Source organism: Pelodiscus sinensis, chromosome 6 (assembly GCF_052426305.1).
Source record: "Pelodiscus sinensis isolate ZL-2025 chromosome 6, ASM5242630v1, whole genome shotgun sequence".
In the NCBI taxonomy this organism is placed as follows: Eukaryota; Metazoa; Chordata; order Testudines; family Trionychidae; genus Pelodiscus; species Pelodiscus sinensis.
The window spans coordinates 93,211,017-93,237,431 of NC_143057.1; the positions used below are offsets into that span (position 1 = coordinate 93,211,017).

The window sequence follows — 26,415 nt, forward strand, 5'->3', positions numbered from 1 at the left end:
TGTAATGAAAATATATTAATAGTATGGGGATAAATCATGCTAAGTAACTTTGAGCCTTAATAATAAAGCACAGAAGCTAAACCTATAGTGAAGAATTCAGATTGCCATTTACAATTTACACCACTGTTGTATCTTATAGGTACAATAAGAGTTTTGAAGGAGGCATCAATCTCTAAACTACTGAGAATATTTTGTATATTTAAAAATAAAAGCATACAGATTAAGACAGTCAGAGGTGAGGTATCTTTGGAAAGTTTAATTGAAACTTTACTGCTTTTGTCTTTTTGGAAGCATCAAAATTTCTTTAGTACATTTTCAGTTCTATAATATTACAAAGGGGCAGTAGGTTCTCCAGTTACATACTGTACCCAGCTTTCTATAGAAAATTCATATTGTACATTTTACTTCTATGTTTTTAACAGTTTCCTTAAAAAAAAATTCAACCCACAACTAAAAAGGGTTTTGGCAATAGAGGGCAGATAGGAAATGCAAAACACTCCCACTCCTCCCCTCCCAAAAAACCAAAATAAAAAAAAACACACTTTTTCCCCCTTTCCTGAGAATGAGAGATGGAAAGAAGGATGTATAGAAACATTCTTGTGTGATCGACAGAGCCCTCCATTTTTCCTAATTTACCATTTTCATCAACATTCCTACTATCTGATCCAAAGTTAAAGCTCACTGAAATCAAAGGACTATAGATCAGGTCCTTAATCTTGAGAAGAGGGCACTATTCAGCAACAGTTATACCTTCCACCCCAACTTCTTGCAAGGTTGGCAATATATATCTACAAAACACTCAGGTCCCACCCTAATTTGAGAGAAAGAGACTAGAATCAGAAAGTCTTAGGTCTCTGATATAGCACAGAAGTGCATTACTATGAAGTCTTTGGGTTCTTACCCATCATATTTAAGTAGAAAACACATCTGCAGAAAATAAAATGGGACATTTTCCTTTTTCTAACAATTTTACCCATACATGGATCAGTATAATGGAAATAAAACATCTGGCTGATTAATTTGTTGTCTTTTAAAAAGATGCAAGTAATATATAACATTAAAATCAGATTGAAGAATGTTCTATAGTCTTCTGCTTTGATACAGGTAGGACCTTCCTGGTCTAGCAACTGGGAGGTCAAGGCTCCCGTCCCGGCTGTTGGCCCTGCTCCCCCCAATCTTGTGTTCCCCACTGTGCTGGGAGTGCTAGGCCCCACTGTCTCCATCTCAGTCTCAGCCGCTGCACTGTGCTGGCCCTGGCCGGGGCAGCACTCCCATGCACCACTAGCCGCACTGCCTCCAGCCTGGGTGAGGCTGTGCTCCCTGCTGTGCTCACTCATCCAGGGCCATGTACCTAGGCACTGGCCCTGCTGCCTGCAGCCCCAGGGCCTTCACCAGCCCCAGTCAGGGGTGTTGGCTCTCCACCTCGCTGGCATGCTGGGTTGCACTCCTCACCGCCAGCCCAGCCCCTGAACCTGGCCAGCTGGTGCTCTCTGATTTAGCAGGACCATGACTGTTGCCGGACCAGAGAGTCCTGGATTTTAGAGGTTTAACCTATAGTTTCATTTGTTTAAATGGTGTGCAGAATTGGTTATTTTTAATTAATAAACAATTAAAACGTGTAAGGCAAATTGAGCTATTATTGTCACACAAAAATATCTCCAGCATTAGCCCTCAATTTACCTCAAAATGTTAAATGCACATGATTATAAGAATTTAAACATTTTTTTTCTAACAGCAAATTAAGAAGTTGTTTTCACTGTACATATTAAACTCATGCAACTCTCCTCCATTCCTCATATATATAAAATTATACTCTCTTGTGAAACAGGTTTGTAAACTCTAGTTAGGAGCAAATTATTCTGCCAATCCTACATAAAGAAAAAAACAGTTTCATGGTCTTTGCTTCTTTATTGTTGTACACAAGTAACTGTTAGCTTTTAAGCAGGCTTTTGCATATAAGATGGAAGGATAGGTGTTCTTTTCATATTTTTGAGCTAGAAAGTCAGACATACAAAATCTTATTTCCAGCTCTTTAAAAGCCTTGCAAGAACTCTTGGAGTTGCGTGACTATTTCTGTATCCACTGTTTCCATAAGTGCCTGAAAGGCTTGTTCTCCCAGTAATTCTTGCTGTGCCTTTAGCTTCTCATAGACAAATTGCTGCAGCGACACAGTGTGTACAGGGTCCTTCAGTGCAAGCTGTGGAGAAGAGATAAGAGCAAAAATATAGTAATGCAGGCAAGAGGCAGTCCCAACACACCAGTGATTCATACATCTATTTTATAACCTGAGCTGAAGTAATAAAAACCTTTTGCTTTCTTCTGTGCCGATCCTGAGAAATGGCCTCATTGAAACAAATTCTTCCAGGGAAAAGTCAGTTACCTCCATAATGAAAATTAAACTGTAGTTTCCAACTAGTTAAATAACAGTTCTCAAATCATGCACTCAAACTGTTAAAATATTTTGCACTTCTATAACTTCTCTCAGATGATTTCTCAATACTTTATAACTACCATTAAGGAAATTCCTCATCATCCCTGTGAGATATGGAAGATATTGCAGTAATGGACATATTAGAGATGCCAATCACCCAGATTTTACAGATGGAAAATCAGAGACATACATAAGTATGTAACTTGGTCAATATTCACACAGCAAATGAGTGATATCGCTGAGAATAAAACCCGTTTTGTAGACTTCCACGCCTAATCTCTAACCACTAGACAGCAATCTGCATTCATTCTGACTTTTGAGGCTTACACCAAAACATCAAACTAATATGTATATAAACTGCCTATATGAACTCCATTCCCCTAATCTTAAGAACTGAGAGTAGGAAGGTTATATTATCTCTGGATTTAGTACCAGTATGACCTCCACTAGAATACTGTGTCCAGCTCTAATATCACAATTCATGAAGGATGTTGATAAACTCAAAAGGGCTCAGAGAAGAGCCAGAGAATTAGTGAAGGATTAGAAATCATGACTTATAGTTATAAAGTAAAGGAGCATAATCTGTTTTGCTTATTTAGTTAACAGTGACTTGATAGCAATCATGTATAGTACTTACATTGAGAACAAATATTGATAATGGGTTGTTTTATCTAGTAGATAAAGATGTAACAAGATCCAATGGCTGGATGTTGAAGCAAGACCAATTCAGATTGGAAAAACGTAGATTTTTGAGAAAGAGTCATTAGTCATTGCAACAGTTTGTTGCGATGGATTCTCCATCATTGGATGTTTTTCCAAAAGAAATACTCTTTCAAACAGGAATTCATTCAGCCAAGTTCTATAACCTGTGTTATGTAGGAAGTCAGAACAGGTTATCACAGTGGCTCCTTCTGTTCTCAGAATCTAAAAAAGTCCATCTATCGCTCTGTGTAATCTTCTTCTATGGTCCTCAGAGCAGGGACCATACTTAGAGAATGTTTGAAAGCATTATTCTACTAGACCATGCCTCCTTTTTCATCAGTAACAGAATGGTGCATAAAAGATGTGTTTCAATAGGCTTCTTTTAATCTTGTAGGTCATCCATGAAAATACCTGCATCCTGACAAATTGTACTGGTATGAAGTTCATTTCACTTGTTGGTCAACAGCACAGAGCTGCTGATCTATGGTCTGAATAGCATGGAGTTGTCCAACTGCTGCTGACATTTCCTTACATATCAGCATTTTATCATGGATGGTGCGCATGTCAGCTATTCGGACATCTACAAGGGCATATGCAACTGAGGTGTAGGTGCTGTTCTTTGTTGAAAACTTGAGGATTAAATAGATCCAAAATGTTATCATCCAACTATGATCAAATGTCATCATTTGATCTTGGTAGGACATCATGAGGCAGTAATCTTAAAAGACATCAAGAGCAAGCTCAGATAGTGTTCATTTGCAGGTGTCAAATATTTTCTCAACTACTTTTTCATGGTGAGTTGGGGCGGGACATGTTCTTGATTTTTCAAGAGCTGCACACTGTATAGAAGACTTTGATTGCCCAGGAAGAGTAGGTGACTTTCTCCCCATCTTCCATGATACTTTTTGTGGAGCTGGTGTATCTGTAGACTGTTCTTGAATTACTATTCTATACACTGAATGGAAGGTGTTCCTTCCATCACTGTTCTCTGTATTGATGTCTATATTATCACCTTCTTTATGGATGACATTTCCATCAGCACAAAGTGGTGTAATTCTATTTGGAATTAACAATTCTTGCTGGTGTATTTCTAATTCAGTTTTTGCAGAGCTAGTGATGAGCCACCTCAATTCATCAGCACCGATAAAAAAAAATCCATAAAGGTAAAGCATGTCAATTAAATTGCAAGACCCAAACTCATGGTGTAGCTATGTAGAAAGGCTTATGTACAGTGGTATCATAATCTTGGGACAGTTTAATACTGTACTCCACAATTTGAATGTATTCTGAATGATGATATTCATGACTAGATAAATTTTATGCCTATTTCTTTATCACCAAAAGACAAACTCCTGCTCCAAGTGGGACACAAAAGTAGCTGACCTATGTAATCTCCAATCACCTGGCTTTGAATAATATTGAGTCTTTCCTTTGGGCTATTTCAGACTGAAGGACTGAAGTGGAATTATATAACTCACTTGTTCATTTGAAAGCTCCTCATCAGGCTCACTTGCCTGAAGAATGTTCACAAAACATTTGGATGAATTTAAGTTTCTGTATCAGACTGCTAGCAACTTGGATAGCATCAGTTAATGTGCAAAACAAAGGTACATTTATGTTGTCCATGCTGTGCATGGAATGAAACGTCAGACATACGTTGTAGAACATAACGTCTTTCTAATTTTTCCTGTAATTTGCTACTGGAATACTTTGCAAATTCTAGAGCTAAGGGAAGTAGGGCTTTAAACCTTTGTAGTGGATTGAACAGGAGAACAGCTTTATTGTACATAAGACAATTGTCTAGCTCTTCAATCAGCTGATAAAATGCAATGTCATCAAGTGAATGTATTGTTGCAGTGTAACTAGATGGTTTTGCTTTAAGATTCATTTTACTCAAGTAGGAAGAAAAGTAATTGAGTGATAAACAGTATTCTTAGCAATCAAATCTTCCTCAGATATTCTGCGCTTATGTCATAATATCTTTTTTGAAGTGTTCCCTTCCTTTGATTGGTTACTCTCTCAAATGTTTCTATTGTATGAAGTTTCTTGTGTGTTTTTCTGAAGCAAACAGCATATGACGACCAACTGCTAGAGTATGCACTTATTCTGTTGGCTATACAAACTGGTGAACCTGATACAGTCTGATGAGATTCAGAGACTGTTTTCTTTCCTGGGTTCAATACAACTCTATCATGTACCAAATTCAATTTGCTTGTGAATTTCTGAAATTAAGCTCCATGACACCCATAATGTAAAGTAGGAAAGTCATCCAGCAGCTGCCAATACATGTCTGTTGGCTTCTACTTCAGAATCACAGAATTCTGTCCAGTGCTGGTTGCTTTAGACAGTTTTGTATTCTTTTGATTTTCTTAATAATACCCAAAGATTGTAGAGAGTCATTTTCTCTGAGGTATGTTTTAAGGGGCTTGTATCCTCCAAGTCCTCATAAATTATACTCCTCTGTAAAGGTAAAATTCCTGAAACAAGTTAGCTTTACACCACCATTTTTCATTTAGTACCAGTATATAGGCTTGTGCTAAATTAGCACAATTAGATCTATATGTTAATTACCAAAACCACCATTTTTGTTTAGTGAGCGCTGATTGAAACTCAATATGAAGCTATGCACTGTAGTCTCTAATACTAATACTGACTTATGCATAAGTGTCACTGAATTAAAAAGTTAGTTTCTAAAATATTTCAAAGACTACTACTACATGTAGAGGCAATTACAAATTATAATCTTTTACCAAGCAAACTGTACTGCTATTGCTTCATAACACTGAATGTGAGGCTGATCTGCTCAGTAAATTTTATTTGAAAATATGGATTTTATTTGAAAACCACCTATGAGACAATTTGACATTTAAGAATATGTGATGTGAAAACATTTCATGTTGGTATATAGCAAAATGTTGATACTTGCCTTTTTGCCATATGTTATACACGTCTTCATTTCTAGAAAGAAATCCCAAACCTTGTCCATGCAAAACCAATACAAATCTTTAATGCACTGTCATTAAGTTGCTTTGTGCAACAAACACTGCTAAAGTGTTAAAATTACTTTAAACAGTAAAAATTGTAGCCAGTGTTATAGTGTTTGAGAAAGTATCATTTTTGCTAACATCCAGATTTTGCCTATTTTACAGCACTACTTGACAGTTCTCCATCATACCTGATCTAAACATATATAAATTAAGTGTAAAAATTACATATGTTATGGGTGTGTGTAGGGCAGGTAAGCATTAAACTTCAAAAATATGGAGAATTGCTGCATGCCTAAAATGGTTACTGGCAGAAAGTTTAAGTTTGGTACTGTAACAAGGGGCACTCATCTCTTGAGTGCCTCCTAGTAGGTGGATATGGTAACCTGATCTTACCTGACAGGTGCTTCTGGCTGGGATACACACTGAAAAAGGACCTAATCCAGAGTAGCAAAGTTGTCCCACAAAGACTGTGGGTCTACGCTCAGCAGGATCTTCAGCTCAGCTCTAAGCCCTTTAAATTCAATCCTTTGTTCAGGCTTCCCAACAGACCTTGTTGCCTTCTCAATGTTTACATCTCTTTGCTGGCTGGAGACCCTCTACTCCAGGTCTCAAACAAGAACCCTAATTGAATTTGTTGCTGCTTCTTCCTTGGGCCTCTTCCCACCTGTCATCATTTTCACCTCTTACCTTAGGGTTAAAATTATCTGGTTCTCTCTCCCCCAGTTTAACCCAATTCAGCCAGAACCAAACTCCTTTTATCCCTCGTGTGTTTTTTGCACACCCACCATTCCCTCCCTGGTACTAGTCAGGAGCTGAACTGCTAAGGTTCTGCATCTCCTTTTATGTAACCCTGCTGGACTCTGATCAGCTGCTTCTGTGAGGCCCTTCTATGTAGGATAGGAGGATCTAACTTCACTACTGTCCTGTGGCAGGGTGCTATAGGACCACAGGGCCTCTTGTAGGGAGCTGTAAAGGCCAGGTACACCTTGTCATAGGTGTAGTATGGAAACAGTTCTTGCTAAAAAGTATTTGACTGTATCAATGAAAACCTGTTTTGACTGAACTGAATTGGGAGCCTTTGTAAATTTTGAGCTGTGCAGGAAGAAGAATGTTGTCTTCTCACTTATCTTAAAAAGGACATGAGTATGAAAATGTGTGGCTCACAACCATTCACATCAAACAATTGCATATGGACAAATATTGCAAACTTGTCTACTGCATGGATCAACATAAATGCCTATCTTCTAAGACGTGTAACACATCCCTCTACACCACAGGAAGTGGACAAAAGAGTTCTTCTTTGGAAGAACTGAATGCTTGCAGGATGCAAAATGGTCTTAGATATGACATAAAATATTTCCCCCTCCCCACTCCCATCCTGCAGCTCTTCAATGTGTGTGAAGGGGAAGCACTGAAGCAACAACTGGAGAGGGAAAACTCTTTATGTCTCTCCTGGGCTGAAGCAGGGCAAATATCTAGAGATCTTTGAGAGAGGCCTTGAAAAAACTCCTCAGATTTTTTTTTAAAACATGCTTTTAGTATTCACAAAAGAGTCTAGATTGGCAACACTGGAGCTTGAATTCTTCTGTTTATCTCCAGAACAGTTATGTGGAGGTCAGTGCAAGCTTTCTCCCATCAAATAACCAATATTCATAGTCAGTACACAAAGATCATCTTCAAAGGGCAAAGAGAGCACTTTTCAGTTCTATGTAAAAATATTTTTTGCTTATTTTATGGCCTAATGCTTTCCAAATGCCATTAGTTTTGTAACACTTGTACAATCAGAGAAAGGCACCTAAAATACCAGACTTCTTAAAAGGCAAGTGGCTTTAAGGCATAGCTGAGTGGGAAAGTTCCAATTTAGTCCATTAAAAGTACTATATTAAATTAGCATATTCTATGTGACTCACAAGATTCTATACTGAATATCCTTACAAAATCAGGACCCTTTTTCCCAGTAGAATTAAATTACCAGCAACCATGGTATAACCTTTGCTCACCTACATGCCAGCTTTATGCACATGAATTGTGCACATCTGAAAGTCTGATATACTAGTGAAGCTTAATTTTAAGATTCAACCTTCCCTAGGACATAAGCCAGCCATGTAGGCCAATCTATAGAAGACCCACCAATAACTCAAGACTGCAAGCAGGTGAAAACTGTCAAATTAGAAAAATGCTAAGGATGGCTAAACTAATCCTCTGATAGAATAACTGATTATTGCCTGGAGAGCTGAGATACTATTAAGTTAACAGTTAACATACATGAAGTGTGAATGCTTTATTCCTTACAGGTCTCTATCCAGACAATACTGTGAAAGGTAGTAAATATTATTTTCATACGGCATTTTAATATTTTGTATAGCAAACTGACAGATTTGAAAATTCTTATACTGCTACATTTTCTAAGATATTTGTGATTTTGTATCAAGATAAAATTTTTAAAAGTCTGTATTGAAATTGACCTTTAATTGGGGATCTCTGTTTCAATTCTGTGTTGTGATTTTACTGAATTTATTCCATTATGTCAGTGTGCCCTTGGCACACTTTGAGAAAGCTGCTAACAAGCCACTCTAATTTGTTGACTTACTGGCTTCACAGCCATGGAGCCTTGCAACTCCCATTGGCTGTGGTTTATTTTTGGCAGCCAACGGGAGCCGCGTGAAGTGGCATGGCCCAGAACACTGCTTCCCGTGGCTGCAAATGGTGAATGTGAACCACCATGAGGCTCCGTGGCTGCGGAGCCATTAGGTACACAACTGGAGTGGCCCATTAGCTGCTTTCTCAAAGTGGGCCCGCAACCCACTTTGAGAAACACTGCATTATATGAATGAATACTTTTTAACATGGTCCTAATCAGGGGCAGATGACAGTTTTGCGGGGCCCTGTGCAGCGTAATTCCGCGGGGCCCCCTCTTTGCCATGGCGCATGCGCAGTGACGCCATGCGCATGCGCAGCGGTGCCATTGCGCATGCACGGGGCTTTTTGAAGTGCGGGGCCCGGGGCGGCTGCCCCGTTCGCCCTGCCCTATATCCGCCCCTGGTCCTTATATAGCCAGCTTGCTAATGCATAGACACTTGACAAGATTCTTTCTCTCACTATGTACATAAATCAGGAAAACTACATATGGGGAAATTTTTGACACGTAAGGAATATCTGGTTTCCATTTCCAGTTCTTCCATAGATCTCCTATGTAACGCTGGACACCTAATTTCCATGCCTATAAAACAGGGATAATATTACTTAATTCTACCTAACATGTGCTGTGTTTGGAGATCTTAATAACACAAGTCCCACAGAAATAGATGTTAATTATAATAAAATAATAATAATAGTAATAATAATAATATTTACATCAAATGCTTAGCCTTCTAATTCAGAAATGGCAAATTAAAGATTAAAAAAGAAATGTATGGATTATCAGTTTAGTACTAGCCTTTTTATTTAGTTTGGGGTTAACCTTCACTATTAAACTTTTCAGAGAGACTTAGCACAGAACTTTCAGCTCACAGAGAGAGAAGTTAATAAGGCTAAACTTGAAAAGAGATTAAATGTGTGTGTGTAGCTTAAGCAACAAAGGTCCAGTGCCAGTAGAACCTTGGATGTGATGGAGAGAAATGATCCACAATTGTGTTGATTAACACCAAGTGTTCTCATGCTATCAAGAACACTGTTGCACTCCATGGGAAACAGAATTTCACTATACATTCTGTACTGCAAACAAACTAATAAAGAAAAATCATAAAGTGATTTATCATTAGTCTTGTACAAAACTTTGTTCTTGATTTCTGTAAACTTACAATAAATCTATATTTATGTACGATGCACTAAAATATGTACAAAAATCCCAATTAAAGTAATTTTTCAGCGAGATGGAGGTTATTTATTGAGAGAAAGGTTTTTTACGTTACAAACTTTCAGACAACATGCCTATATAAACTGGATTCTGATTTCCTTTAAGGATATTTAGCTGTCTACAGTCTCATTAGAAAAATGGCACTGCATGACTTCCCCAGGGACAATCTTATCTCACAGGAAAGGATTAGACAAATACTTGATTTCAAGAGCAGGCAAGGATGAGTAATACACAGCCTAATCCTTAGAGTTAGATTTACAATATAATAAGAGAGACAAATCAATAGCCTCTTTATAATCACAGTGGTTAACTTTTTTTCAATTATAAGCAATGAACAAGAAGCAGTCTTTCTTCCTAATTGAAAGAAATATGTTAGCTTACCATACCTCCCTATATAATACAGTGGGTTTCTTGTAAACAATAGAAAAGCCTAGTTGTGTCTGCACTGTCTCAAATGAGCCATAGAAAGGACTGGTCTACACTGGAAGTTTAGGTTGAACTTAGACTCATTAGGTCAAATTTCTAAACGAGTCCACTCTAGCAAGCCCATTCTATCGAATTTAAGGGCTGTCAAAGTTAATTTCTGTACTCTTGCTTTTCATGAGGAGTAACACTAAATTCAACTTTGCAAGGTCAACTTTACCGTAGCGCAGTGAAAGTCTACGTTTTTGACCTCCAGGATGCGTCCCACAGTGCCTTGTGATAATCGCTCTGGTCAGGACTTTCAATTCTACTTGTCATGATTATGAGGGTTAGCCAGCAGCCTGGGGATTAAGGGGTTAACTACACCTAGCCAGGTGGAGTGACCAATAGGAATGTAGGTGGGACTTTTCAAACTGGGACAAAGGAATTTGGGGTTTTTTTTTTTTTCTCCTTTTGTCTCTGAGAGAGTTCTCTGCAGCTACAGAGAGGGACAAGCATGTCTCTCTCTCTCTCCAAGACATCATTCTTTATTTTCTGTAAGTAGGGTAAAGTTTAGGTAGTTTCGTTAGGTTTTATTGTGTTATGGATTGGGTATGGGATCTGAGATCTGGCACTGCTTAAAAGATGTTTTGGCTTTTCTTTGTAACTAAGTTTTAGGCCCATGGAGTTTCTCCATGAGTATATTTTGTTACCTTCCTCTCTAGTTATTATACTTGCAACCAGAATATTATTGTAATAATAAAAGTTCTTTCTTTTCTTTTATTAACCTGGCAGTGGTTAATGGTGTGCCCTAATTTTTGTTTTAGGGGGAAGATTTCCCAAATGATCTTTCCCCTGGTTTCTTTAGCAACATTTGGGTGGTGGCAGCGGAAGTTTTATTCCAAAGATCTAGGGTTTTTAAGATCTTGGGGGAAGTTTTATACCAAAGCCTGGTAGATAAGGCTTTGGGGTACACTTGCTGGCCCCCACTTCGGCATTTATCATGCCAGGGTGGGGAAAGAGCCATGACATGGTGGCAGCGGTGGGATTATTTTGAGAACCCAGGATTTTTAAAAGGGCACAATTTTTCTTTTGAGTTGCAAGCTTTGCAGTTTTCCTTTTGTTTTTCTTTTGTTTCTGGGCTGCCTCAGGGAGGAGCAGACCTTAAGCCAGACACAGACCTACCCAAACAGTTTGTTTTTTTTCTAGCTTTCGGGACAACTGGATAGCTAGGCTAGTTAAGACAGGATGTCCAACTCTAGGACAGATTCATTCCCCAAGGAGAGGGCAGGAGCAATGTATAGCAGCGCTTCTCCCCCCTCACCAATGCCTTCTACATGGGAAGTTGCCTGTAAGATTGGCAGGCCTCTAACTGACAAGGAGATGGAGTTTTTCCTACAGCTGGAGGACAGGCGTGCACAACGAGAGGCCGAAGACAGGCGTGCACAACGAGAGGCCGAAGACAGGCGTGCACAACGAGAGGCCGAAGACAGGCGTGCACAACATGAGGCCGAGGAGGAGCGCAACGAACGAGAATACCAGGCGAGGCTAGCAGCAGCACAGGCGGGGCTAGCAGCAGCCCAGGCAAGGCTAGCAGCAGCACAGGCGAGACTAGCGGAAACAAAGACTGAGACCAGGCAAATAGAAGTGGAAACACAGGAGAGGATTGCTAAAGCGAAGGCCCCATCAACTGACCATCCTGCTCCCATGAATGTTCCAGTCCCTGTTCAATATCCCAGGAAACTCCAGGTCAAGGGAGTGGAAAAACCACAGAGACTGTATCCTCAGGGGGGTTCAGTGGAGAACCATGTGGGGATGGGGTGTGATTATGGCATGAATAGTATGTCTAATCAGGCAGATACCTTAACCCAGCCCCAGAACATGCATGAGGTTTGGGAAGGGGGTAAAGGTGAATCTGGGAAGTTGTCTGTGGCTAGTCAGGCCTATGGGAAACCAGGTAAAAGTTTTCCTCAATGGTTGCCTGAGGGAGATAGGTGTGTGTCTATGAGTGAGGCCTCTACACGTCTGCCTGGAGCCTCAGAGGAGAGGCTAGTGTCAGATTTTTGGTCAGATTTTTGGGCTCTCCCTGCCCTATTTCAGGAAAGTGTCCCTCTGGTGCAGTCTGGGGTGGCTGGCCAGAGTGAAAGTTTAGTTGGGGAAAAAGATCAAATTCTGGAGGGTGTTCAGTGTGAGCAGCCTCTGTGTGTGGAGCCTGGCAGTTTGGCTGCTGAGGAGGGGGGTATGCATGTGGGGGAAGGGTTTCTTCCCAGTTCTTTGTCTACAGGAGGTGCCTGTCAGCCTGGATTGGCTGAGGAGAGTGCTGTGGGCCCAGATTTAGCTCTGGGGGCAGCTGAAGCCCAGAAAGGAGAGGGGGAGGTCTCTGATCTTTCCCCAGAGGAGTCTGTGTGTTTTCCTGAAGGGGGGTTGTGTGAAGACCTGCCTGTTCAGGGGATAGAGGGATCACAGGAGGAGTTGGTGGTGGTTCAGCAGGGTGATGCTGCTGTAGAGCCAGGGGAAGATGAGCTTTTGCTTGCAGAAAGCCATAAGGAAGAGGATCCTTATGTTGAGGCTGGCCAGCAGGTTGCTGTGCCTGAGGGGGGTAAAAGTGACTTGGGGATAGAAAGATCCTGTGAGGAGCAAAGGAATTCCATAGCCATTGTGAGCAGGGGAGCCGCACCCAGCCAGGCCTATGTCTGTGTGGGAGGGAGTTCACAACCTAAACCCACAGGGCATGGGGGAGGGGCAAGACTTGTGTTTGCCCAGAAGGTTGCAACTTTTTAAATGTAAAAAGCCAGAATTGTCAATGTACAGTTGGGGTGGATGTGTTCCTACTGCTTATGTTAACTTGCATAACCACTGTACTGCTGTTACTAAGAATGGTAACGATGTCCACTATGCATGATTTTGTACCAAAACCCTGGAAACTGTTACAAGATGTACCCAAGGACACACTGGATGTTCAAAAGCTTTGGGACCCTGGTATTTCACTGTTAATACTTGTAATTAGTGTTGAAGCTTCTCACCTGAGAAGGGACATTCCAAAATTGATATGCTGTATGGGAAGGGAAACTGAGGCACGGCAACCTTTTGTGCAAAGGGACCCATGTAAGGTGTCTAATGAAAGCTTGTTCACTGTTGATTCTATGTATGAGACATGTGTACAGGTGTGATGTTTATATATGAAGGTTCTCATTAACAATCTTACTCTCGACATTTTCTTCCTTTCAGTAATGTATCTTTAGAGTTTAGATTCTAAAGGATTGGCCCAGCGTGACCTTGTGGGTAAAATCTAAAGTGAAAATTGGCTTGGGACTGTGGCTGAGTCCTTTGGACCAGGAGGATCTGTTTGGAGTTGGTGAGTGGGTTTTGGTAACCTCTCACCTGTGTATGGAGGCCTAAGTCTGGTGATGGCACCGGGAAGCTGAAGTGTCTAAGGGGTTTTGCTGGTGAGGCTTCCGGCTGACCGGGGAGGCAGCTGAAGTGCTCGGTGTAATTTGAGGGGTGCCTGGGAAAGGACCCCAGTTGAGGGCGGTAAATAGCCCTGGTTTTGTGCTCGGTGTAATTTGAGGGGTGCCTGGGAAAGGACCCCAGTTGAGGGCGGTAAATAGCCCTGGTTTTAAGCAATTCGCCCTGAGCTGACACTCTCAGTGGTGCCAAGACCTGGCCTGGTGTATGATAGTGATGTATTTCGCAAGAAACACAGAACCTGGTCAATTGAACTTTAGATCAAGACCCCACGCTATTCTAAATTTGATTTTGAGACTGAGAGCTTGATTGGTTAATGAGGCATTTCTGGACTCAACTACTTAATATTCTCTGTATAGCTGTGATGGTACTCCATGGATATGGAAGCCTTTGCTTACTTTTTATGTCTTCAAGCGTTTAGTCAAGTGTGCATAATGTATTTACTATGTTTTATCTTAGACCTACAGGAAGAAATCACAGCCAGTGTGGCCAGAGGCTGTCCAGCACCGTCTGTGATTTGGTGGGCATGTCATGATTATGAGGGTTAGCCAGCAGCCTGGGGATTAAGGGGTTAACTACACCTAGCCAGGTGGAGTGACCAATAGGAATGTAGGTGGGACTTTTCAAACTGGGACAAAGGAATTTGGGGTTTGTTTTTTTTTCTCCTTTTGTCTCTGAGAGAGTTCTCTGCAGCTACAGAGAGGGACAAGCATGTCTCTCTCTCTCTCCAAGACATCATTCTTTATTTTCTGTAAGTAGGGTAAAGTTTAGGTAGTTTCGTTAGGTTTTATTGTGTTATGGATTGGGTATGGGATCTGAGATCTGGCACTGCTTAAAAGATGTTTTGGCTTTTCTTTGTAACTAAGTTTTAGGCCCATGGAGTTTCTCCATGAGTATATTTTGTTACCTTCCTCTCTAGTTATTATACTTGCAACCAGAATATTATTGTAATAATAAAAGTTCTTTCTTTTCTTTTATTAACCTGGCAGTGGTTAATGGTGTGCCCTAATTTTTGTTTTAGGGGGAAGATTTCCCAAATGATCTTTCCCCTGGTTTCTTTAGCAACATTTGGGTGGTGGCAGCGGAAGTTTTATTCCAAAGATCTAGGGTTTTTAAGATCTTGGGGGAAGTTTTATACCAAAGCCTGGTAGATAAGGCTTTGGGGTACACTTGCTGGCCCCCACTTCGGCATTTATCATGCCAGGGTGGGGAAAGAGCCATGACACTACTGTTCTCCAGGTGAACCCTGGGAATTAGGGGAAACGGAGGGAAAGCATAGAGGATGCCCGCCGGCCACGGCACGGTCATGGCATCCCCCCTGGAGTGTTCCCCCAGCCCCAACAGGGAGCAGTAACTCTGGCAATTGGTGTCGCGTGCTGAGGCAAACAGGTCTACTACGGGACAACCACACCTGTGGAAGACCTGACAAAGGGCTGAATCCTTGAGAGACCATTCGTGGACTCCGAAGGACCTGCTCAGAGCATCGGCAGGTACTCTGCCTGCAGGTACTCTGTTTTTGCACCCCGGCAGGTACTCTGCCTGCAAAACTATGTCGTGCGCTACGCACAGGTCCCAGAGCCACAAAGCCTCACGGCAGAGGGGAGGCGACTGGGCTCCCCCCTGCCTGTTGAGGTAAAACACAGCTGCTGTGTTGTCCAGGCGGACCAGGACAGAGCGGCGAGACAGCTTCGACAGGAAGGTCTCGCAGGCTCTCCTGACTGCCCTGAGCTCCCGAACATTTATGTGCAAAGCCTGCTCTGCAGGAGACCACAAACCCTGGGTTCTGTGACACCCCAGGTGTGCTTCTCAACCCAGGTCCGAAGCATCTGTGACCAGTGTAAGCGAGGGAGGAGGTACAGTGAACAGAACCCCACTGCACACCACTGCCTCCTGAGTCCACCATTGTAAGGAGGCTATCACCTCCAGAGGCACTGTAAGAACCGTGTCCCAGAGACCCCTGGACTGGTTGAAAGCCCTTGCCAACCGGGCCTGCAGAGGTCTAAGCCTCATTCGAGCATGGCGTACCACATATGTACATGCTGCCATGTGTCCCAGCAGCCTCGAGCAGACCTGGGCGGTCGTGATGGGGAACTGGGTTAACTCAGAGACCAGCTCCACTATGGACAGAAACCTGGTTCTGGGGAGGAGTGCTGGTGTCCAGGAGGGAACCTACGAATTCGAGGTGCTGAGAGGGAGTCAACGATGACTTCTCATTTAGCATGAGTCCCAGCCTTACGAAGAGGGCCCTTGTGAGGGAAACATGGGCCTCCACTTGGTCGTAGGAATGACCATGAATCAGCCAGTCATCTAGGTACGGAAAGACGTGTACCCCTTTTTTGTGGAGGAACGCCGCTACGACCACCATGCATTTTGTAATGACCCTGGGTGCTGTTGAAAGGCCAAATGGGAGCACTGTAAATTGGAACTGGAGAAACCTCCTGTGGCTGGGTCTTATTGCCACATGGAAGTAAGCGTCCTTGAGATCGAGAGTTGCGTACCGGTCTCCTAACTGTAAAACCGGGATCACAGAGGCCAGGGTTACCATTCTGAACTTGGATTTCACCACCGTCTTGTTGAGGTCCCTGAGATCTAAGATTTTTAGAACCCAGGCGTCGGTGGTGATTTCTGCCCAGGAAAACCGGGATAACCTGGGCAAATTGGGATAATCTGGCCCCAAATGGGGGGCAGGGTGGGAGGCTGGTGCGCAACTCTCTAGCAGCCCATCAAAACTGGTGCTTGGGCTGCTGAGAGGGGCCTTGACCAATCCCACGGGGGTTGTCCCCTCTCGGGCGGCGTCAACGACCCCTTGCGGACGACAGGCCCGTAGCCGCCCCTGCACCTCCACTGGGGGCACGAGGACGGCGTCACCAGTAATCCCTACGGGGGACCTGGGACTGCGTTCTCCCCTACTGTCTATAGGGAAGCTCACGAAGCTGAGGGGCCGGCATGTGGATCCCCAAGGACCGGAGAGTAGATCTCGTGTCCTTAAGCGTATGGAGCCTGGAGTCAGCGTGCTCTGAAAACAATGCTTTGTCGTCAAAAGGCAGGCCCTGAATCGTGGTTTGGACGTCCGGAGGTATTCCAGACACCTGCAGCCAGGCACCATGGCGCATAACTACGCCCGACGCCATGGTACGGGCTGCAGAGTCAACAGCATTCAGAGAAACCTGAAGGGCTGTGCGGGCGATAGTTCTGCCCTCCACGGTCATGGCCGCAAACTCCTGACGGGCCTTGTCAGGGAGCCTTGTCAGGGACCAAGGACCCCAGAACAGGTTGGGAGTACAGGTGTTTGTGCCCCGACTGCGGGACATAATAGCGCCTCTCAACTTCCTTTAAGGTAGGGGTCACGGAAGCCAGGGTCTGGCCACAGGGAGTTAGTAACCTTGGCCACGGTTTTATTAAGTGGCAAAGCCAAGCGGGCGGGTGCATTGTCGGAGAAGATGTCAATCATGGGGTCCGTGTCCTCCACTACTGGCTCCACAGGGACACCCAGATTGGAGGCCAGAAGCCTAAGCAGATCTGATGCACTCGAGCATCCATAGTAGGCAATGCCAGTGCGGGATCCACCAAGGCTTCGTCAGGAGACGAAGATGATGACGACTCCTGGATCGGTACCAGATCCAGCGTAGGGCCCGGTTGAGGAGCTGGCTGGACAGGCGGCACCGTTTGGGGGAGAAGCTCTGGCACCAAGGCTTGTGGCTCTGTAGCGGCATCTGTAGTAACAGACCTCTGGGGCGAAGGAGAGGGTTGTGACAGCGATGCCGACAGTTGCGCTCGGTGCCTTGAGACACCGGACACCACAGAGGAGGGCACAGGCCCCTGCCACTGGTGGTATGCCCACGGTGTCCAGAAGGTCCATTGCGGTTGAGGCGGCCAAGTCTGCTGCACACGCGAACGATCACGCCAGTGCCGGGAATAGGATCTATGACGAGAGGAAGCTCCCGAGGACTCCGACCTGAACGACGCCACATCAGAATCCGATGAGTAATCAGACTCAGGCCACGGAGGTGCAGATGACGAATGCCCTGCCACAAACGGGGGGGAAAACCTGGCCATAGACTCGGGTTTGCCCATGTGCGTGCGATGAGGGCGTGCTGGCTCCGGGAAGACAGGTCCCGGTGCTGGTTGCGGTGCCGAGAGGACAGGTCCCGGTGCCGGGAGTGGAGCCGGTGCTGGGAAGACAGGACCCGGTGCTGGTTGTGGTGTCGACACGGTGCATGGCTGTGCTGTCAAAGTCGGTACCGGTTGCGGGCACAGAACCCCCAAAGCCGGCTGTCGTTCTGGCAGCAGCCCCATCGCTGTTCCCGCAGACTCTACCGCAGGCTGGGACAAAGGCACTAGAGTTGTTGAGACGAACCTTGAGAGATCGATGGTATTGGCGATCACAGTACCGGCATGGCCCACGGGGCCGATGCTGGTGCCTCTAACGGTGCCAAAACCTGTATTGGTGCCGAAGAGCCCGGAGCTGGAATTTGCATCGGTGTCGAAGAGCTTGATGTCGAAGGGCCCGGTGCTGAAGACTGGGGCAGCACCCCGGGAAAGCTGCTAAGCACTGGTGCCGATGATGTTGCCATAGATGGTGCCGCAAGGCTTGGGTGATATGGCACCAGCGCAGCCAAGACGGGGTCTGGAAGAGGTCCCAGCACCGAGGAGGGTCGAGCCCAGTTAAGCGCTGGGTGAGGCCTTGCGGCCTGCATCGACACCAGCACGGAGGTAGAGGCAAGCGGTACTGGTCCCACAGGGGACAGTCCAGCTGCATAAGCGACCGGTGCCGGCCGATCATGCCGGTGCAGAGGCGAAGCCGGTGCCAGCACGGCCTCCGGCGTAGGTGACCTCGACCTCTCCACCTCAACCAACGACGGAGGGGAGGTAGCGAGACTAATGAGATCTTGCGCCGCCTCAAAAGTGTCCAGCGTGGAGGGACGGTACGAGGGTAGCTGCCCTGGGTTGGATGGTCGTCCCGCTCACTTACGCCGCAGTGGTAGTCGAGGACGTGTGCTCCAGAGACTCGGCGCTGCGGTGTAGGCCCGACTTGGACTTGCGGCTCGGAGACGTACCACGGGACATTCTTGATCTCTTCGGTGCTGGGAAGTGAGAATGGTGCTGAGCCCTCGATACCGAGGCCCGCTCCCGAAATGGAGCGTTGCCATGGATGCCGGTGCACTGCGCACCGCAAAGTGTCCAGTTGATGCCAGTTGTACAGCCGCCTCCATGAGGAGAAGTTTTAAATGGGAGTCCCTCTCCCTCTTAGTGCACGGCTTAAACGACCTGCAGATCTTACAGGCGTCTGTTAGGTGGCCCTCAACCAGACACTTCAGACAACTATCGTGAGGGTCTCCTTTGGGCATAAACTTTGCACACACAGCGCACGCTTTAAAGCCTTGCGGCCCTGGCATTCCTCACCACCGAAGGGGAAGAAGAAAAAACAAAGAGCTACTAACTATCTATCTAACTAATTTGAACTATTTACAACACTAAGGCTGTGTCCAGACTCAAGGTTTTTTTCGAAAAAAGTAGCCTTTTTTTGAAAAAACTTCACCTGCGTCTAGACTACAGCCGCGTTATTTTGAAATTAAATCGAAAGAACGCGGCTTTTCTTTCGACGGTGGTAAACCTCATTGCACGAGGAGGAACACCTTTTTCGACGGAGATCCGTCGAAAATAAGTGAGTGTGGACACGGAGAGGCCATTTTTTCGAAAATAATGGCCTCCAGGAAGAAGCCCTGGTGGACAATCTGAGGCATGCCTTGCATGTCTCTGGTTCCTGTCTGCAGCCATTTGTTAAAGGGACAGGCACCCTCACAGCCACTTGTGGCAGCAAAGCAGCCAGAGCACACGGCTGGTGAAGTGCAGCATGTCCCAGCCCCAAGACCCTCCTGGCCCTTCTAGAGAGCCTTCTGGGGACCCAACCAGGGGCTCTAAACGCTGGGCACCATCATGGTCAGGGCCAGAGCTCAAGACCCTTCTCAAGCTCTGGGGAGAGGAGGCGGCCTTACAAGCCCTAAAAAGCAGGCGGCGAAATGCGGACATTTATGGCCGCATGGCAGAGGCCCTGGCCCAGAAAGGACACTACCCCCGCACCCAGGACCAGGTGTGCTCCAAAGTTAAGGAGCTGCGCCAAGGATATGTGAAGGCCAGGGAGGATAGCTCCCGTTCTGGGGCAGCTCCCCCTCCTGCCCCTATTATACTGAGCTGGACCAGATCGTGGGTGGTGGTGAAGCACGGAAACCACGGCATCTCATGCAGTCAGGCTTGGCGGACCCTGTGGTGGACGTGCCAGAGCAGGACCCAGAGAAGTCTGGAGACGGGGACATGGTGCCAGAGGAGAACAGTGAGGAGACGGCGACCCTCACCCTGGAGCCAGTCACACAGACCCCAGAGGCCTCCCAGGTGTCATCTGACGCCGGAGATGAAGCAGCAGGTGAGTGCAGTGAGGTTGTGTAACACCTGTCCAGGGGAAGGAGGGGGGGAGGGGGGTGCACAGTGGGTGATGTAGAAGGGAAACCTGTAATGCTCAGGCAGATACCCAGGTCACACATGGTGTTACCTTCAGAATGTCTGATTTCTCTGTCTCAAGGAGAGGGCATGCCCTTTTGGACAGCTGTTACACACATGACTGATTGTGATAGAAATGTAGGCGTGTTACTCTGATCTGAGGAAGTGGGTCTGGGCCATGAAAGCTCATCCCCTAATAAACCATCCTGTTAGTATTTTAAGTGCTACATAGTCCAGTTTTTTATGACTGATTGTGTCTTCCTCTTTTCCTCCACAGCCGGACCAGCCGTGCAAGAGGGCCGCAAGCACCCCAGCCCCACCTCCATCTCGGGGACATGGGAGCCGCAGACACAGGCGTGTGTATGCAGACATCCTGAGGCAGCATGTGGAGGCCTTGCAGGAGCTCAACACCATCCTGTGAGAGAGGGCGGAGGCAGAGGATCGGTAGCATGACCGGCTGATGGAGGAGCTGGTCCAGCAGCGCACGTCCCTGAGTGCCACTCTCAGGGAGGTCTGTGGCTTACCTGTTCCTGTGCCTGGTCCTGCTTCTCCAGCACCTCATGACCCTGCCCCACCAAACCCCCCTTCCACAGCAGCATCCCTTTCCCCCCTTGGACCTCCCTCTCCCCCAGCCCCTCCAGTTCCCCAGCCCCTCTCTCCCCCTGGCCCTCCTCTCCCCCAGGCCTCCCAGTCCCAAGAGCACCTACCCGCTGTTATCCAGCCAACCGACAGGCGCACAACCCGATCCCGTGGCCATGGTGGACCCCGAACACGAGGCCCAAGCAGGAGACTGAGATCAGGCAAGCACCGTGCAACCTGATCCCCTGCCCCCCCTCCAGGTTTCAAGCACCCCTATCACCCCAGTTAAATGACAAGGAATGTGTTAAACAAACTGTTTATTGTACATAGTTTGGCATGAAAGTATATTTTCTACATTAAAAATGAACAAAAGCTTTTTTATGTTTGCAACAGTTATACTATTTTCCAGTGAGTGATATTTAAAAAAATAAAACAGAACTTATTATTTTGAGACAAACCCTTGTGTTTATTATTCCTCCCAACAGGGTCAGGAGATGGGTTGAGGAGGGAAGCTTCTATTGGGCCAGGGCCCAGTCCCCAGGCAGAAGCCCCTCAGTAGAGTCAGTGGCCTCCAATTGAGAATTGCTCCCGTAGGGCCTCCCGTATGCAAACAGCAGACCGGTGAGCCTGGCGGATGGCAGCTGTCCAGGGCTGGGCAAAGTGCCTCTCCTGACCATCAGCACCTGTACCCCACCCTGGTAGGAAGGCCTCCCCTTTCCTCTCCACCAGGTTATGGAGAATGCAACATGCAGCCACCACCTCAGGGATGTTGCGCTCTCCCATGTCTAGGCGTGTGAGCAAGCACCGGAATCTGCCTTTTAAACGTACGAACGCACTTTCCACCTGGTTGTGAGCCTGGTTAAGGTGAGCATTAAACTGCTCCTTGCTCGCATGCAGGTGGCCAGTATAGGGCTTCATCAGCCACGGCATCAGGGGATAGGCGGCATCAGCCACTATGCACAACGGCATGTGCACATCCCCAACCGCAAAGTCGTGATGCGGGAAAAATGTTCCTGCCTGAAGCCTCTGGTAGAGGTACGAGTTCCTGAAGATGCGGGCATCATGCGCCCGCCCTGACCACCCAACACAAATGTCAGAAAACTGGCCACGATGGTCGACCAGGGCCTGGAGGACCATAGAAAAATAGCCCTTTCTGTTAATGAATTGGGCTGCTCGATGGGGTGGTGCACGGATTGGAATGTGTCCCCCATCGAGCGCTCCTCCACAATTCGGGAACCCAAGAGCAGCAAAGCCGGCCATGATGCTGTCCAGATCTGCTAGACAGACGAGCCTGTTCAGCAGCTCAGAATTGATGGCCCTCACCACCTGCAGAAAGAGACAGACAACAAAATGTTAGAAGGGGTGCCTTATCTCTTAGGAGGAGAACCCACCACCCACCTTCCCTCTCAAACACACCGGGAATCCCCTCCTCAGAACTCCCCCCCAACAATTCAGGGGGAGTGGAGAAGCTCCCTCCCACTCACACTCCACTTTGCCCTCCCTGACAGTCTCCCTTCCCCCCACCCCAAACTGTGACTGTCCCCAGACAGTGACTTACCTCCATCAGGATGTATCCAACAGTAGACCTGCCCACTCCAAATTGGTGTCCCACGGAGCGGTAGCTGTCGGGGGTTGCCAGCTTCCAGAGGGCAATGGCGACCCTCTTTTCCACGGGGATAGCGGGCCGCAGGTGGGTGTCTTGCCGTTGCAGAGCAGGGGCGAGCCAGGTACACAGCTCCTGGAAAGTGGTCTTTCGCATCCGAAGTTGTGTAGCCACTCTTGGTCATCCCAGCTGCATAACGAGCCGGTCCCACCAGTCAGAGCTGGTGTTAAGCCTCCAAAAATGCCTCTCCACGAAGAAGTTTGGAGGCAAGGGCAGTGGGGCTGCATGATGGACGATCCCTTCGTACCTCTGGTCTGGGTCCAGATGGGGAAGTAGCCTCATGACTGTGTCATGCAGATGCAGTAACACTTGCAATATGATGGCGTGGGGCCATCGCCTGCCCTGGAGCAGCTCTGGCTCAATGCCGAAGAAACGGGTCTAAACCAGAAAAACCTCCAAACAAAAAACCTGCTGGGGTGTCCCAGGAAGCTGAGCACTCCAAACCAGCACTGAAATGCCTTGCTTACCTCCTAGAGGGACAACAAAGGCAGCTGCAGAAGCAGAGCAACGGGTGTTCAGGGGCGTCCCTTTAACCACGCGTCTCTGCAAAGGGCAGGCAGCAGCACCCGGAAGGAAATACTGCCCCCATGTCCTGGCAGAAGCGGCTCGGGGTGGCTTTTAATTTCAAAAGAGCGTCCAGCAGTCAGGACGCTCTTTTTCGAAAAAGCGGATCGATTTTCCGATCCGCGTATTGTAGTCTAGACGCGCTTTTTTGAAAGAGGCTTGCAGTGTAGACATAGCCTAAGAGAAATGGGAACCATTAATTGCTCCAACGACCGTCACGGGCAGTAAGAAGGAACTGAGGTGGGGGAGTGCCGGTAGGGGTACTTATGCCCCGCCATGGCGGCGCCACTCCAGAGGGCTCCCTGCTGGCACTACGGGTACTGCTAGGGAAAACGATCCGGAAGACGCGGTGCACACGGTGCACAGACCTAATTCAAATGGACATGAGCAACCACTTGAAGAAGAACAAAAATTAAAATTTGGAATAAAAGAGGAAGACTAATAGGAAGGAAAAATGTAGATTATTTTATGTATCAGCAAATGTATCCTGAACTACCATGGTTAGGTCTGGGTATCTGCTACCAAAAAGGCAGCACTTGACATAGAATTTTGTCGCAAACAGGTCTTGAAACAATTTACAAGCATTACATTCTTACTGAATTTGGCTCTATTAAAGTGAACAGATTGTTATAATCACAAATGATACAATAAATATGCTATGTATCAGTATAGAATACTCTGTGGATTGTGAATTTTTTTTTAAAATGAGTATGTTCTAATTCATTTTAAAAAACTACAGAAGTTTATAATTAAAAATACAAATTAAAAACAACGGAATGGGATTATTGTAATTAGGGATACTGCATTCTTAATGAAAAGTGGATTTAGCTAGATTAATATGCAAAAAGTTGACCTAAAGCACTAATTAGCTCTACTTAAACTTAGCATACAATTTAAGGAAATTAAGAACCACCGGAGGAAACTGAAAACTGTATACCAAAAACAGGAAAGCCAATCGTTTATAAAAAATGTTGGCTTGCTAACAAAAAAAGAACAAAATATGAATTAAACAAATCATTACAAATATAAATGGTCACTTCTGTTCTACAGGATAGAAAATGTTTCAAGTTCTAATTTTTTTCTGCAAGAAAGACTAAATATTTGGAAAACCTTAATAATGTTCCTGTTTGAGACAAAAGCAAAAACCGGAAGAAATGTTGGAGTTTCCCCCCAATCCCCTCTCGCTTTCTCCCCACCCCCATCACTTTTGGCAGCATTTTCCTAGAGTGTGAAAAAAAGCAAAAGTCTGTGCTATGCAGTTTGTCTTAAAGGTCTTTGATCTTTTAGGTTGGGAGCAGAGTTTTCCAAGCATATAAGAAGTGACAGCAATGGATGAACCAAATCCAGTGGCAAAGATTTAAGGCTGACTAGTGTATTTAATTAAAACTTTAAACATTTCACCAAATATATCAAGAACTTACCATCTTCTTCCTTTTGTCCTGTTCTGTGGGAGGCTCCTCTTCTTCTGTAACTTTGTGCTCCTCAAAATGAGACATCAACATACAGCTGAGAACAGGAATATAGATTTGTAAATTCACACTATTTGATAGAGGCAGTGTGGGGGGGGGGGGGGGGAGCGACTAGTCGACTATCCTGTTGACTATCCGATAAGCATTTGCTTATCGTATAGTTGACTAGTCCTTCACAACCCTAAGTAGTACAGCGAATAAACTTGCTTTGTCACATGAACAAACTTAGACCTTAATTTAGGAAAATGAATCTCTGAGAAGCAGAGTGGAATGCAGAATATTTCATGAAATGTAAAAGTAATACCGTATATACTCCAGTATAAGCTGAGTTTTTCAGCACATTTTTTGTGCTGAAAAATGCCCCCCTCGGCTTATACTCGAGTCAGCCTCCTGCTCGCGGGCGGGCTCAGCGAGTCTCTGCCGCCGGCCGGGTCTAGCGGCGTGAGCCCGGAGCTCCGGCCCCGGTAACCGAGGCGCTCGGGGCGGGGGGCGCTGCCGGGAGCGGGCTGGGCTCCGTGTGTCGGGGGCCATCGCTACGCGGGGTGCTCGGAGCCTCTGCTGGCCGCTTGGGTTGCGGGTGCGCCCACAGGTGCTGCTCGGAGCCAGCGGCCTCGCCCCGGGGCCGCTGGCAGGGAGGCTCGGGGAGCAGCCGAGAGGGGCTCTGGCCTGGGAAAGGTCCGGGCGGGGGCGGCGGGGGCTGAGCTGGTTGGGCCGAGTGTCCGAGCGTCTGTTCCCGTGTGTGACTGGTGCTGGCGCTGGGCGCTTTCTTGCAGGCGGCCCTTCAGGGGCTCATTGGATTGGCGGGAGGACTTTGAGCGGGAGTTACGGTATTTTTGATACCATATTGTTTTTGTTGACCCCCTTTTCCACTTACAGAGCTAGGTTATTGTTTTTCTTTGAAATAAATATTCATGTAATTTTATTGGTATCTATCTTCATTTTTTACATTTACCAGTAGCTGCCTCATTTCCTACCCTAGGCTTATACTCGAGTCAATATTTTTTCCCAGTTTTTTGTGGTAAAATTAGGTGCCTCGGCTTATATTCGGGTCGGCTTAACCTCGAGTATATACGGTATATTAAAATCTGAGGAAAATACTGTTTTACACAGCACATACTTAACCTGTACAATTCATTGTAACAAGGTATTCTGGAGACCAAGACCAAAGTAAGATTAAAAAAAGGATTTCACACTTAAATGAAAAATGGGAACATTCACATTAAATATCAGATAACTGACTAATTGATGAGTGGATGCATTTTGTATCAACTATTCAAGTAGTTGGTAGGGCGCCTCTGCCTTTGAAGTATACACTTCAAAGGTAAAAAGCACCACATGGAGCCCGGGGTTAGCGGGGGTGGGGAGGAGAGGGATCAGCTGTTCCCAGGCTCCCCATGGCACTGCCACTTTGAAATGCTGCATGCAGCCCAACAGTGGGCTCCACACAGCATTTCAAAGCAGCACTGTCACACCGACTTGAGGTCAGCTGGAGAGTCCTCAGCTGATCCTGGACTCCATTTGGCGCTGCTGCTTTGAAATGCCGTGGGGAGCCTGATGCAGGGCTCCCCGCAGTGTTTCAAAGCAGCAGTGCTTCACAGAGTCCAGGTTCAGCTGGGGTCAAAGCTAGTTAAAGTTTTCTTGTTAACAGAGTGCTGGATAACAAAGCTTTCACTGTACTTGAAAACTATTAGGTAACAACTCAGTCTTCTCTTCTTTAGACTAAAGTCTGTATCAGAGGCAGCAAGGTGGGAGGAGTGGGAGTGAGAGCTGGTGCTGGTGGGAGCCAAAAGCCAATGGCAGTG

General features: G+C 46.0%; 1 protein-coding gene across 3 annotated transcripts in view; it reads right to left on the reverse strand.

The window, feature by feature from the left end:
• Positions 1–236: 236 nt before the first annotated feature.
• IPO11 (importin 11) overlaps positions 237–26,415 on the reverse strand; it is a 241,267-nt gene continuing 215,088 nt past the window's right edge. For all 3 annotated transcript variants that reach the window (XM_006134432.5, XM_006134434.5, XM_006134433.5), the window contains exons 29-30: positions 24,566–24,650; positions 237–2,197 (exon numbers count right to left, since the gene is read on the reverse strand). In XM_006134432.5, coding sequence (XP_006134494.3) covers positions 2,033–2,197; positions 24,566–24,650 — 250 coding nt within the window. In that variant the 3' untranslated portion in view covers positions 237–2,032. The remainder of the gene's footprint in view (positions 2,198–24,565; positions 24,651–26,415) is intronic.